General features: G+C 44.4%; 2 protein-coding genes across 6 annotated transcripts in view; one reads left to right on the top strand and one right to left on the bottom strand.

Moving 5' to 3' along the window:
• Nucleotides 1-15,078, top strand: part of TAF1A (TATA-box binding protein associated factor, RNA polymerase I subunit A) — a 60,470-nt gene that overhangs the window by 878 nt on the left and 44,514 nt on the right. The gene's annotated exons all lie outside the window — the stretch shown is intronic.
• MIA3 (MIA SH3 domain ER export factor 3) overlaps nt 1-15,078 on the bottom strand; it is a 47,452-nt gene that overhangs the window by 24,404 nt on the left and 7,970 nt on the right. For all 4 annotated transcript variants that reach the window (XM_066380592.1, XM_066380611.1, XM_066380601.1 and 1 more), the window contains exons 4-6: nt 9,970-12,778; nt 8,265-8,423; nt 6,158-6,303 (exon numbers count right to left, since the gene is read on the bottom strand). In XM_066380592.1, the coding sequence (XP_066236689.1) occupies nt 6,158-6,303; nt 8,265-8,423; nt 9,970-12,778 (3,114 nt within the window). The remainder of the gene's footprint in view (nt 1-6,157; nt 6,304-8,264; nt 8,424-9,969; nt 12,779-15,078) is intronic.

Genomic DNA, 15,078 nt, shown 5'->3' with positions numbered 1-15,078 from the left:
TGAGACAAGATCTACTAGCAAATGATTATGACTCAATGAAGGTTCAGATAATGGATAGCACATTTTTTTTAGCAGTAAAGTATTTTAAATTAAGGTATGCATATTGTTTTCTTAGACATAATGCTGTTGTACACTTAATAGACTACAGTGTAGTGTACACATAACTTTTATATACAGTGGGAAACCAGAAAATTCGTGTAACTTGCTTTATTGTGATAGTCACTTTATCGCAGTGGCCTGGACCCAAACCCACCATATCTCTGAGGTCTGCCTGTATATGTTCTGCTGGTTCCGTTTGTCTCGAGAACCCTGACTGGTACAGTAAACATTCTTAGGCTTTGTTCTGAGAGGCAGCTGCATTACTGAAAAATAGATGGATTCTATTGGTTCTTGTTTTTAATATTTGTTGGGCAGGACATAAGCAGCATTTAGCCTGAGGCAGGACCCTTCTGAGTACTCTACCCACTTTCCCTACAATTATAAGGTACAGTGTTGTTCTTGGCCGTGTCAGAAACTGCTGCCTCCAGTCACTTAGGTGATTTCTCTGACCTTGAGCAGTTTGCACACTCATGTGCTGATCAGTAGTCTGCTGAATACCCAAAGGGAAACTTTCAGAGATCTCCAGTTCTCTGCATGGTTCTCTCCTGTGGCTTTCCCTGCCTCTCAGCTCCACCTCCTCGCCTCAGGGTTCCTCCCTTCTGCGCCACACCTGGGACTCTTCAATGCGCTGGGAAGCTGGGATGAACTGCAGGGCATTTGTTCCCTACCTTCCAGGAATTACTGTTCTTTGTTACCTGATGCCCAGTCTCTTGAAAACTATTGTTTAACTTATTTTGTCTGGGTTTTTTTAGTTTCAGTTAGGAGGGAAAAGCTGATACCTACAAATCTATCTTGGCTAGATCATTTGCTTATTTTTAAATGATAGGATAATGATACTGATTCTTTAACTTACTTATAGAGGAGGGTAACAACAGGTTGGATAGAACTAGGTAGGACAAAAGGTAGATTTCTCCAAAGAGACCTTGTTTTTGCAAATTGACTTTGGATCTTGTAGATATGTTAGATAATTATAAAACAAAACAAAAACAAAATCTTTAAGAGCAATCACTAAGAATTGAAAGCAAAAATGAAACAATTAACCTGCATACTGAGTTGGTGGTTGGACAACAGAAAGGAATGAACTCAAGCATACCCTAGTGCAGGCATCCCCAAACTATGACCCGTGGGCCGCATGTGGCCCCCTGAGGTCATTTATCCAGCCCTCCCCGCACTTCCAGAAGGGGTACCTCTTTCATTGGTGGTCAGTGAGAGGAGCACTTGTATGTGGCGGCCCTCCAACAGTCTGAGGGACAGTGAACTGGCTCCCTGTGTAAAAAGTTTGGGGACCTCTGCTAGCAGGATACCACGTAGACACAAAAGGAACTGTAAAACATCTTTAAAATATTTTTGATAACATGTTGGTGCTAGTGTTGATATTGGTATGTTTAATACTGTTGTGTGACTACTGTAAAATAAGGTAAAGTTATGTTGATGTTATTGAAAACTGGGGTTTCCAACATTAGAGAAAGAATCCTAAATGTAAGATACATAGATGAGGTTAAGAAGACTCCCTCTAGCATCCTCAATTTTGACTGCATCCATGGGCATCATGAGGAATATTCACACACACACACACAAATCCCACATACTTTCTAGCTTTGTCCTCTGAAGAGGCCTGGAAATGATGGCAAACTCAAAAGCAATAAGCCATCATGGTAACCAGAATGTAGTCTCTAAGTACTATTTCCCATTAATAAGAACCAGGGCTTCTCAGCAAAATAGCTCCTGAATCTGACTCCTAATCCCAGAAAATACTGAGAACCAGAGAAACATGTTCAATTATCCCAAGGGGCTGTAGCTAGCAAAATTCAGGCCATGATATCCCTAGAAGCCAAACTAAGCTGCTTCTTCCTTGAATACACTGCAACAATGACAAAGGAGAAATCTATAGACAGAGGAACTGTTACAGTACTTGCCCTCCCACTGAAAACAACTAGAAACAAATATATAAAAAAAGAAACTATTCTCAGAGAGAGAGAGAGCAGAAGGCGGCACACAAGTGTGAGCCCTGGGAGAAGAAACAAATTGGGTGAGCCTGATGGTCACCCAGCTGTCGACCTGGAGATCCTTTCCAGGCCTGAGTCTGCAGAGGGACACCCAGGCAGAGCACAGCAGTATCGCTGCGGATGCAGACACCAGAGTTCTGGGAGACTGAGGAACCGAAAACACACAGACAATGATGGAACTACACAGAAAAAGAGTTCCAGAAATCTGCAAGGGGGTTTCCTTGAATCTTGGGCTGAACTGAAAGCAACACATTGTAAGGTTATAATACTGCTTGAGGATGCCCTCCACTTTCCAAAAAAACTGCAGACCAAGGAAAAAAATGAACCTACCAGGAAGCTGGAAGCCAAACAATTTCTGGTGTTAACACAGGACTAGGAGGCATTTTATGCCTGCTAACCAGAGTGAACTGAGCCAAAACAAGTTTGCAAAAGAACTACTTGATTGCAATAGAGCTATAGTAATACTACAGTCTTAGGATACAAATGGAACAGAGTCAAGTCAGGAAAGAGACACACATACATAGTCACCTGATTTCAATTCTAAAGTGCGACAGTAACTAGAAGGGGAAAGAAACTCTACAGGAGCAACTGCATACCTACATAAGAAAGAAAGGAAACTTGATGCTGTTCACAAAAGTTCACTCAAAATGGAGCACAGACCCAAACATGAACAGTATAACTATAAAACTTCTAGAAGAAAACATGACCAAATATCTGCACCATAAGAAATCTAAGACTTCTTAGGTGGGAAACAAAAAGTACTAACCCATAAAAGTAAAAATTAATAAAATGGTGTTCATCAAAATTTAAAATGTTCTTCAAAAGTCATTGTTAAGAGCCCCGGCCGGTTGGCTCAGCGGTAGAGCGTCGGCCTGGCGTGCGGGGGACCCGGGTTTGATTCCCGGCCAGGGCACATAGGAGAAGCGCCCATTTGCTTCTCCACACCCCCCTCCTTCCTCTCTGTCTCTCTCTTCCCCTCCCGCAGCCAAGGCTCCATTGGAGCAAAGATGGCCCGGGCGCTGGGGATGGCTCCTTGGCCTCTGCCCCAGGCGCTAGAGTGGCTCTGGTCGCGGCAGAGCGACGCCCTGGAGGGGCAGAGCATCACCCCTGGTGGGCGTGCCGGGTGGATCCCAGTCAGGCGCATGTGGGAGTCTGTCTGACTGTCTCTCCCCGTTTCCAGCTTCAGAAAAATACAAACAAACAAACAAAAAAAAGTCAATGTTAAGAAATTAAAAAGGCCAGCCTGACCTGTGGTGGTGCAGTGGATAAAGTATCAACCTGGAATGCTGAGGTTGCCGGTTCAAAACCCTGGGCTTGCCTGGTCAAGGCACATATGGGAGTTGATGCTTCCTGCTCCTCCCCTTTCTCTCTCTCCCTCTCTCTCCCCTCTCTAAAATGAATAAATAAAGTCTTTAAAAGGCCAGACAATAGACTGAAATAATTCACAATATATCTGTGGATACGCTGAGCTGAACAAAGGGATGATTCTCGTGATGTCCTCACTCAAAACATCTTGCAATTTAAAACTTATGAATTGTTTATTTCCAGAATTTTTCACTTAATATTTCTGGACCGCAGTTGGCCATGGTAACAACTACAGAAAGCAAGATAAAGGTGGGCTGCTGTATACATTTGTTAAAGCTCACTGAGCTGTATTCCTAAAATGGGTGCATTTCATTGTATGTAGTTTATATCTTAATTAAAGTTGTTTGAAGACATACGTCAACTTATTATAACTTCTGGACCTCAACAAGATCCTGGCTTGAGTAAGAACAATTTTGAAAAGGGGAGAAGAGGATTTTGAATGTGCCGAACATTGGGTGATATTAAAGAATTACTGTTAGGCTGATTGATGGGCCCATGGATTCATTTTACTATTTTCTCTGCTTTTGTAAGTTTGAAATGTTCCATGATATAACACTTAAAAGAAATGAAAGCATAACTTCAAATTTTAAAGGATCACTATGTAGAAAAGGAATTAGAAGACACTGTATGAAGAACAATTGGAAGTCAGTATCAGAACTGACCTAGTCAAGAGAGCAGTGTAAGGCAGGTTCTCACACTAGGAATTCTTGATGCCCAGACTTCCTAACTACTTGTCAGGACTGCAGGAGAGGAAATTACTGCAATTAGTGAGAAGCTGGGCTGGCTGCCCTTCAAGGTCTCTTCTAACCATGACCTTTCATTAACTGCTGATCTCTGTATCTGACTTCCAATGTGATTTTCCCAAACAAGTCAGCACCCTATTGTTCCCCAGCCCTATCAAATAATTATCTATAAACTATTTCATCTATCTTCCTTTTCCCCAATTTACATATATACTTGATATGACCTTTTCTTTAGCCTTTCAGAAATCAGAATTATACTTTATACCTCCCTAGAATTTTTTTATTCCAAGTGCACCCCTTCCTATTGCCTTTCAGGTCTGTTTTCTCCCATCATCCCTAGGAAGGGATTGTCCTATACGACATCTGCACCCTCCAACCCTGAACCAGAACAGGGCTTTGTGTATATCTATACATAAAATGAATACAGAATCCCTCTTGTAAATGGGAGGCTGTTAAAGTTTTGAAGTGATGATGCATTCTGATAATCAAATCTGAATTCTGAGATTCCCTTAATCACTGAAAATTTCATTATTCTAACTCACAGGTCACACACACCTTCACCCAGTTACTGCCACCACAATGACCACGGAGGAAACTGAAAATCAGTTTGGTTTTCCTCTGTCTTTCCCATCCTGGGGGCCTTTCTCCTGAATTCTGCAGGTAGTCAGCATCTTTCTCCTGCCTGCCGATTGTCCCAATGAGACGCAGGGAGAGTATGATGCCTACTGGACACTTATATTACCACCCCATCTATGCCCTACCACAGCTCTGGTGTAGGCATTATCTGCATCTTAAAGACGAGGAAGCTGACATTCAAAGTTTAGTAATTTGCCCATGCTTCTAAATGTATCTGGGATTTGAATGCGTGCTGTCCTGGCTCAAAACCCATACATTTTATAGAAAAAAAAAACCAAAAAAGCAAAACCTTCTTTCCTACACAAGTCTTGAAATAGCAGAACCTGGAGGAAGAATATTTTTGTTGGGGAGGACACGTTGTAGCTCCAAGAGCAGTTTGGCCTCCAACTACCAAAAGCTTGCTCAGTTAAGTGATTTACCAAGAAAAACGCTCAATTTCAACAAACACCACAAGGAGGAGCCAAGACCTAAAAAGCTTAGCTAAACTTCTAGACCAGCTGTTCTCAACCTGTGGGTCACGACCCCGTCGTTCGAGAACCACTGTTCTAGACAGATTAAATGTCTCATTGGGATCCTGACTTCCTTTGAAAGATGAATCTGAATAGACACTCTACTATAAATGACTCTTTCTAAGAAACAACTCTGACCACACCCCATTCCTGCTAAAAACTTCAAAGGATCCCCATCCCTAACATCTAATACGATACACAACTTTATGTTTGTCCATCTCCCTCCAACTATGCACTTGAACACCAACAGCGCTTCCGTGGCTTCTCCAAACCACCTTTTCTTTATGCCTCCATCTCCCTCCCTGAACATGACAGCACACTGACCAATCTCCTTCCCCGTCGCCCTTCTATTCAACAACAAACTACACATCTAACTCCCACTGTGTCTATCAACTCTGCTCAAAATACCTCTCAGCCCACTTCTGACCCTCTTGGACCATCCTCCCACCACAGTCAATCAATTTATTCAACACAGTGTGCTGCCCATCAGGTGAAGACTTGTCTTTCTGCCTGGATGACATTAGGTTCAAGTGAATGTCTTGATCCCCTTGCTGGACTGAAAGGCCCTTGAGGGGAACAACCGGGTCTTACAGGTGTGTCTGTACCCAGCTCTGGCACACGGCAGATCGTTAGGTGCTGCCCTGAGCTGGGGCCCACCAGAGTCAGGGATCTGTGGCTTGTTCCAGAGGCTATCTTACTATTCACAAAAGCATTTTAAGTTTGTCATCTCATGCTCAATACCAACTTAAAAACTGTCATAATCAACACTCCCTTAAAAGAAACTATGTGTCAAACTTACCGTCTTAGTTAAATGAAAAGTGAATGAAGATATTAGGAGAACTGCATTCTCAAAAGGTGTGGCGTTGGCTGGCTCTTCAGCTTGTACTGCTGGCCACTCTTTTCCATCAACAGCATTGTCAGGAGGGCTTTCCATTACAAAGAGCCCTAAAATCGAGGGGGAACTGGTATTTTATCTCATGCTTTAGAGTAAGAATTGTGTTCCTTGACTTTAAATATTTGAGTCCCCATTAAACAGTAATCACTGTGCCTGGATCTGTGGTTATCAAAGACAATGATAACAGAGAAAAATCCAGAGTTCCCATTAGAGCCATCACACCCTTCAATCTCCAACACACTGTCCCCCTCACCAGATTAGCGGAAGTCCTCTCCCATTGTGACCTGTGACTTCTATACTTTGCAGGGGGTTAGGGATAACAGCCTAGGGCTGCCAGGACTTGTGGAATCACAGAGTAAAGCTATACTATATCTAGACTTCTAGAGCATAACCTTTAAAAACATGAAAACAGTAATGATGTCATGTCACCATTATGGATAGACAAAATAATACAATCAGCTATTCTTCTGACTTCTGGTAAAATGAGTGAGCTACACAAAAATTAAAAAGCTATAGCCCTGGCTGGATTGCTGGGTTGGTTAGAGCATCCTCCCAAAGTTCAGAGGTTGCCAGTTCAATCCTGGGTCAGGGCACCAAAAAACAAAACAAAACAAAAACTCCAGAAAGCTGTTGACACATTATTGGGGTTGCATTTTTTTAACACCTCATTTTTTTTTTTTTTACAGGGACAGAGAGAGAGAGTCAGAGAGAGGGATAGACAGGGACAGACAGACAGGAACGGAGAGATGAGAAGCATCAATTATCAGTTTTTCGTTGCGAGACCTTAGTTGTTCATTGATTGCTTTCTCATATGTGCCTTGACCGCGGGCCTTCAGCAAACTGAGTAACCCCTTGCTCGAGCCAGCGACCTTGGGTCCAAGCTGATGAGCTTTTGCTCAAACCAGGTGAACCCATGCTCAAGCTGGCGACCTCGGGGTCTCGAACCTGAGTCCTTCCGCATCCCAGGCATACGCTCTATCCACTGCGCCACCACCTGGTCAGGTAACACCTCATTTTTAAAACAACTTTCAATTCAAACAAGATGAGTTGCTCTCCCAGTAGATGATCACTGTGCTGTGATTTCAGTTACTATTTAGCCTCAGCCTACACAACGCTATTATGGACCACAACATTCTGTACTGTTGCGTATTCTCTTCCAGGATAAAGAGACTTGGACATAAATATTACCTTCTGTGTTTTACAGTTTTCTTACCATGTCCAGGTAGCAAATTAACAGAAGAACTAAACCACAGTGTATTCTTTGGGGGAAGGTGGAATGGGAGAAAACACTGAATTTGTGCGTGCCGGGACAGTGGTTTGCAACATTCCCGCTCAACCACCCAATTTCCTGGAGGACTTGTTAAACTCAGATTGCTGGTCTCCACCCTCAGGGTTTCTCATGCTGCTGGTCTGGCTGAAAACTGGCTTAGAGCATAAGCCTTTAAAAGTATAGTATGTTTTAGTTTAAAATTGTTTGCATGAGCTAATGATAGCCAGTCATTAGTGTCTGGGCTAGTTCCAGACTTGGACCTGTTTCCTATGATTGATCTTGTGTCTTTTTTTTTTTGATGACAGAGACAGACAGAGAGAGGGACAGACAGGAAGGGAGAGAGATGAGAAGCATCAATTCTTAGTTGCGGCATCTTAGTTTGCTCATTGATTGCTTCTCGTATGTGCCTTGACCGGGGGGCTATAGCAGGCCGAGTAACCCCTTGCTCAAGCCAGCTACCTAGGGCTCAAGCTGGTGAGCTTTGCTCAAGCCAGACAAGCCAGCGCTCAAGCTGGCGACCTCGGGGTTTTGAACCTGGGTCCTCCATGTCCAAGTCCAATGCTCTATCCACTGCGCTATCGCCTGGTCAAGCTGATCTTGTGTCTTAACGCCTGCTTCTATGTAAGGTCTAGGCACAAGGCCCCTACCCTGTATTTCTCTCCCCTCTACTTCCTCTTTAATAAGACCACAAGCTCTGCTTCATGACATGCCCCCACTCTGTAGGGACAGATTAGCCTTTACCTGGGTGGACGTCTTTCTCAGCAGTCGGCTCCTGTGACAGTTCTGATATACCCAGGTTACTGGTCACAGGCTGATCTGAGTGGCCAGGCTCCTCAGGTATCTGCGTTTCGAGGTCCATGTTCTCCTGTGGGAAATAACCCTGCGATGGCAGTGGCGTCTCTGTGGGGAAGAAGAGGGCACTGCGTTGGCCAAGCTCGCTGGTGCTCCCCCTCGCCCCGCCCAGGCCAGCTCCCCCATTGCACGGGCACCCCTGCTACCACCCTCCCCCTCCTGTGCCATGCCACAGCGCAAAGAGCACAGCAGGGCTGGGGAGGAGTTTCAAATGCTCTTCTCTCACTTCAAAGATGGCTGATCTACATAATAAAAATGACAATCTTATCCCAAAGTATGTCATAAGTTCGGTAGGGACCTCGGTAACCCAACTTCCTTTGGCCCACACAGGAATGTGCAAAAGAGAATCCCCGTCAAGAGCAAAAATACAAAATCTCTCTTCTCATCAGAAATGACAGGCTCGTGTCTCAGAGCAGCACAGGGAAGGACATTCCCTGCAGAGGCCGCTGGCAGAGTGTCTTCCAAGTGCTCCCAAGCCCCTCCGGTGGTCAGAATGAGAGCCCATTTCCGTCGCTAAGAGACTCGGGCATACCCCAACATGACCCCCAACAAAGATGAATTTCTTTGACTCGTCCTAATTTACCCTGAAAATTGGAGTTTTACATTCTAATCTGTTATATATCTACTTTAATGAAATGCAAAGAAGTTCCCTTCCCCAAATGCTCAGGAAGACATTGGCACTCTGGGGAGATAACAGTTATCCTGTGCCTTTATGTCCACCTGGTATTCCTGCTCAAACCTCAGTTCAGAAAGCATGGGGACAGAGAGCAGAGCACGCAACTGGGAACCAGCTGATGTCTGGTACTGGCTCAGGGTCAGCTCAGCCACTGTTTACTGACTGGCCTCTACGTGTCAAGGGCTGTTAGCATCCTGGTTCTGTGCTTGATTATTCCGAAGGCAGGGAGAACTTGACACCCACAAAAGACGAAAGTTAGGGGAGGGAAGAATCATCTCAGGCGGAGGCATCTAGTGAAAATTTATGCCCGTCAATCATTGGTCCAACAGCAGTTACTCTATGATTCAGACATTGTGTTCATGCCTGGCCTGTGGTGGCGCAGTGGATAAAGCATCGACCTGGAATGCTGAGGTTGGCGGTTCAAAACCCTGGGCTTGCCTGGTCAAACTACATACAGGAGTTGATGCTTCCTGCTCCTTCCCCTTTTCTCTCTTTCTCTCTACTCTCTCTCTCTCTAAAAATGAATAAATAAAATCTAAAAAAAAAAAAATTCCTTAAAATAAAAAAGATTGTGTTCGCAAAAACGCTTTCATAATTCTACATGAAACATACCTTGTTAATAGTACATCTTTGTGCATCTTTTTCTTGTTTATATCTTTATCTTTTTATAAAGCTTCCTTTTGAAAATGTTACCAGTCTCAACTGTACTAAGGAAAAAACAGGGTAAGAAACCATCTTCCATGCCTAAGAGAAGGCAGGAAGGGGCCTGTGGCTGTCACTGTGCTGGCTCTGGTATTTAGGCACGCTGTAAACTGGACAGAGCCTTACAAATAACATGTGAGGCATGCCTGCCAACCCCCCCAGCCCCACACCTGTTCCTCCAGCCCAGCTTGGCAAGGCCACAGGCGAGTACTTTACCTTGTGCAGATCCATCCCAGCCTTCCTCTGGAAGCTGTGCCATAGTTGCCAGGGGCCCAGCCCCCTCCCCTGCGGAGTGTTTGTACCTGACGAAATAGATCAAGTCTTGAACATCATCCAGCACTGCAGCCTCTTCAAATATGTCATTTTCTTCCATTCCCAAATCCTTACGTTCGGTCACACGAGTATCGAGCATTTTCTCTGCTATGCTCAAAATCTGTGACTCGGACGCACGGAAGACCTTATTTAGGACTTTCTCCACATTGTAGGGCAGGCTCTCCCGCTGTGCTGACTTCAGCTTTGATGACATTTCTTGGAACATGGCTTCCAGCTCGTGGACATCAAAGTACTTCTGGAATCGCTGCAAAGACTGCTGGTTTTTAAAGAAGCTGCTTATGATAGGCAAGTCCTCTGTGTGGTCACCACGCTCCGGCTTTGCCCTCCAGGGGAGGTCACTGCCATGGTCCTTGAGAGCAGACCCCTGGCTCTGTGTGCCTGTGAATTTCTCCACATCCTCTTGGTCCTCTTTTGAGAGTTCTACCCCAGGCTCCTCCGCAGGCCCCGGGGTTTCCAGTCCCCTGGGGCTGTCTTTGCGATAACCAGAATCATTCTGAAACACGTCACCTACCTTTGGAGCCTGGTATTTTTTCTCATCTGGAAAGTCACTTCCTTCTGGTGGTGTCTGTGCTTTATTTTCTGCAGAAGGACTTTCTTTTCCTGTTGCCAGACCACCAGGTTCCTTGCTTGGCACATGGACCTCTTTGCCCACCGTTTCATTTTTTCTTTCAGTTTCCAAAATACTACTAGTTTTTTCTTTGTTTTCTCCAATTTCTGCATCAGTTTTCACAGTGCCTGATGTTCCTGCTCTAGGGACTTGCAGAGTCACACCTGACTGCCTGTCCCACATCTCTGGCCTTTGGTCTTTAGACTGCTTTGCACTGACAGCATTTTCATCCTCCAGCAATTCCTCGGGGGTGTGACTGTCCTCCTCTGCTTCTGTGTCTTCAGTACCAGAACCTGGTATCTCTGTGCCATCAGTCTGACCTGCTCTTTCTGCTGCCAAAGTGCCCAGCGTGGGGGGAACAAACTTTTCATCTACGGTGTCCCTTGTGACCTTTTCCTCAGAAAGCCCGGTCTTCTCATCCACCTGCTTAGTAACTGCAGCAGGCTTACCTCTTTCTTGCTGCCTGGACAGATTTCTTCCCAGAGTGGGGCCTTCATCTTCCAGTTCTGTTGACAAACCAGTGTCATCGGGAGGGGAGAACCGAGGTTGATTTTGAGTTTTAAGAAGCTGTTCCTCTTTATATTCCTCACTTGGATGCTCCACTGGAAGCGTGGGTGGTTTCGGCCCATTTACTGAAACATCCACTTCCTCCTGCATGCCGTCTTTGGATGCATTATGCTGACTGTCTCCCAGGGGAGGTGTAATGTCCCTGGCTTCCTGTTCGTTCTGTTCTCCCTCCATGTGGTTCCCTGCAGCTCTGCCTTCCCATCCACTCTCTGAGCCTCCTTCCGCAGGCTGCTCTCCTGGCTTCTCTTCCTGGACCATTTCTTTTGAGATATGGACAGCGGCTCCTTTTAGATCATGTTCTTCATCATCAAAGGCTGACTGCAATGTCTCCTTACCCTTTTCAGTAGCGGACGAAGAGTGGCGGATACTGTTCTGAGTGGAACCACGTAGAGTCCTGTCTTCCTTCCTTTCATCCACTGATCCTTTCTCACCCTGCACCAGGTCCTTCTTGGATTCTTCAGCTGTCCTCCCGTTTCCTTTAGTGTGAAGGTCTGGGTCCGTCTCTGGGTCTTTGTCATTATTTGTTTTAGGAACTTCTACAGTCAGACCATCTTTGGCCTTTTCAGGGTCAGTGTAATCTGTTGCTAACGGTGATCTCCCCCACTTGCTGTCCGGGACTGACCCATCATCTCCTTCCATTTCTTCCTCTGAGTCAGAACTCTCGAAGTCCATGCCTGTCTGTCCTTCATCCTCCGTGGTAGCAGAGAAGATGGTCTCCTCCCAAGGTGGTAGTTGGTTTTTATTGTCATTGTTTATACCGAATGGCTGCGTTGCCTCCACCTCATCCTCTTCACTGAAATTCTGCTCTTCATCAGTTGAATATTTCCCAACTTCAGATTTCATTGGCATTTTCAGATCTTCTTTATCTGTAAAGGTCAGTAATGGTAACTCATCAAAGTTCTCTTGATCCTCTTCCTCTCCTTCCTTCCCAACTATATAATACTCAGTATCTAATTCCTCATCAAAGTCGTCTTCCAATGAAGTGACAAGTCTGGTGGTCTCATCATCAGACACAAGTGCATCAGCGGTTGAGCCAAATGTCGTTTTCAAGTCCAGAGTCATTTCTTTTTTCAAAAGTTTGTAAGCATGCATCTGCTCTTGTTCATCTGAGATCTGAGAGCTATTGCTGGTTTTGTTGTTTTCACTGTCTGGCACTTTTAATTTATCCTGAAGCATTTCTTCAAACGGTTCGAATGAAGATTGTCCTCCCTGAAGGTGACCTGTTTGACTGTGTACATGGGGGAGGCTCTCCTGAGCTTCGTCTCTTTCCTTGAGGTCCTTAGTGTTTTCTGAGAACACACGTTCTCCTTCCTCTGAGGTAGCTGGTACTGAGTCTGGTTCAGGGTCACCTTCTTCAGATTCTTTAGGAGGCTCTTCCTCATGCTGAGAAGGTTTTTCTATAGCTTTCTCAGAACCTCCAGTCATTAAACTGTGCACTTTCAAATTTCGTAAAAGTTCTTCTACACTATAATTATCAAAATCATCTCTTCCCCCATCAAAGCAAACAAAATCTGTCTCCTGTAAGAGAAAGAAAAACATTAATGTGTTGCTAGCCACATGTCATAAGAGCAAACTCTTACCCATGCTATTCATGAGGATAACCTCAAATTCATATTTGGCTCTAGAGGGGCTTCTGTGCCAACCATGGGCAATGCCTGTTCCTGGTTAGTCAGGAGATGGGAGGCTGGAGCCTACGTTTCCCTGGCTCTCTGTTTCCCTGAGCAGGGACTGGCTTCCCTTTACTCTCTTCCCCAGGGGGAGGAATGATTCATGTGGCTGCTGACTTTGCTGTGTTCCAGTCCTGTTTTCTGTTTGGGACCAGCTGGAAGCAACACACATTCTCTCTCCTCTATCCTGTCCTTTTTATAGGGACAGTTCCCCTGGGGACAACCCCCATGTCCTGCCCTTACCTGGCTCTCTGCCTCTTGTCTGTGTTAGTCTGTCTTATTTATTCTAGACTGCAATGTTCAAAAGTCCATTATTTCTGCACACTTGAGCCAGGTTTGCCAGAAAGCTTCATCAATAAATAATGGTGACATTTTAGTCTCCATCTGCCTGACTCCTGGTCTCTCGACTCGTTCTGAGCACAGGTAAGGAAAAGTAGGGTATCCCTGGTTGGGTCCCCCAACTTCCAGCATCTATACCTGATGTTCTGGGAATTCACCGCGTAATAAATTGCATGGGAGATGATGGAAGAGCATCCAGCTCTTGTATCCTGCCTTCTAGGCTCCACTTCTCTGCCCACCCAGCTAGAAACGGGCACCATCACCTTGCTGCTAGGCTCTCGTCTACACAGGGTTTGGGCTCCTATTTTCCTTGGATTGGGAAATATAAATCAGCTTAAGAAGTATCTTACCAAAGTACAGCTGCAAAGGAAGTAAAAATTTAAAGGGACAAAGAACGGTGTCCAAGGGGCTCCCGCGTAATTATTACCATCAGTATAACTTGAAAACAAGATTCAGTAATGGATATCCTCTACTCTAAGTCAAGATTCTGGGGGTTATTAAAATCGGCTTTCAGGACTCTATGTAAATCTATAGTCTTCCTTTCCACTCTTAAAAACCCTATTGACATACAAGGGACCGTAAGCAGAGGAAAAGTTAAAAAAACAACAAAGATCATTTTCTTCCCCTAACTAAATGGTCACATTAACCTGGGGAGACCTGACCAGTGGAGCGCGGATGCATGAGTTCCTTTTCTCATCACGGGCACTTCTAAGCCATTTTCTTACCCCTAAGGGAAGCATGCAGTGGGAGGAGCAAGAAGAAGTGAGAGCCCCAGACAAGTGAGGCCTGCTAACCAGTGAACTGCTGGATCGCATATGTCCGGAAGTCTCTTCATCTGCAAACAGCCAATAGGGCCAATTTTATGACCCCTGTGATTTTCAAGAAATTTCAGGGATAGCAATGGCTCTAAAATACATCCATTCTGCCACTCTCCTCTCAGAACTGCCCTCACAGCTGCTCTGAAGAGCTGCTTGGAGACTTCTGAATGAAGGCGAGCATCCGTTGTTATAAACTGTAAAACTCTAGAAATAATCCGCTGAGTGAGGATCCCAGAACACAACATCCTTGCCTTCACAAAGCTATTTTAAGTCAGTGCCCCCAAGATGAATGCCTTATGGAATGGGCAGTCACTTCCTTGTAGATGTGAGGCAGGACTTCACCTGAAACGTTCACATTCCCTTTTCCAAATCTATAATGCAACTATAATCTCTTAAATCACTAGAGTCAGTAGTAAGAAAATCCTATGAATTTGCATGCCTGGCCCAGTACATAATTTAGGGTTTGATCAATTTAACCTGATTTCTGTATGCTTAAGCTGTCTAACAGCTATTTAATTAGTAGTTTTCAAATTGAGACATCTTTTCCTTTTGCTTATAAAAAGAATTATTTACCTCTTAAATTTAATAACTAAATGCAAAGATAATGAATTCTTAATTTTCTCATATAAAGCAGCAAAGAAGAACTCTGTATAAAAAAGTACACAGCCTTGCTCTAGTCAGGTAGCTCAGTTGGTTAGAACATAGTCCCGATATACCAAGATTGCAGGTTTGAACCCCTATCAGAACATATAACAAGAATCAAACAATGCATGCATAAATAAGTGGAACAACAAATCAGTGTTTCTCTCTCTCTTCCTCCCTCCCCAATCCTTTCTATCTAAAACCAATAAATAAAAACAGTTTTTAAAAAGGAGTACACAATTTTGTCTAAGACGGCTTCCTTCAATGTATTATTAGATAACTGTCAGACTATGATAATCTAAAAATTCTTTTCAAACTTCTGTTTTTTCCTGCTTATAAAGGTAGTCTGATC

The sequence above is a fragment of the Saccopteryx leptura genome, chromosome 1, assembly GCF_036850995.1.
Source record: "Saccopteryx leptura isolate mSacLep1 chromosome 1, mSacLep1_pri_phased_curated, whole genome shotgun sequence".
NCBI classification, from domain to species: Eukaryota; Metazoa; Chordata; class Mammalia; order Chiroptera; family Emballonuridae; genus Saccopteryx; species Saccopteryx leptura.
Note: the sequence above shows the minus strand (reverse complement) of the source record. Positions and strands in the feature narration are given on the sequence as shown.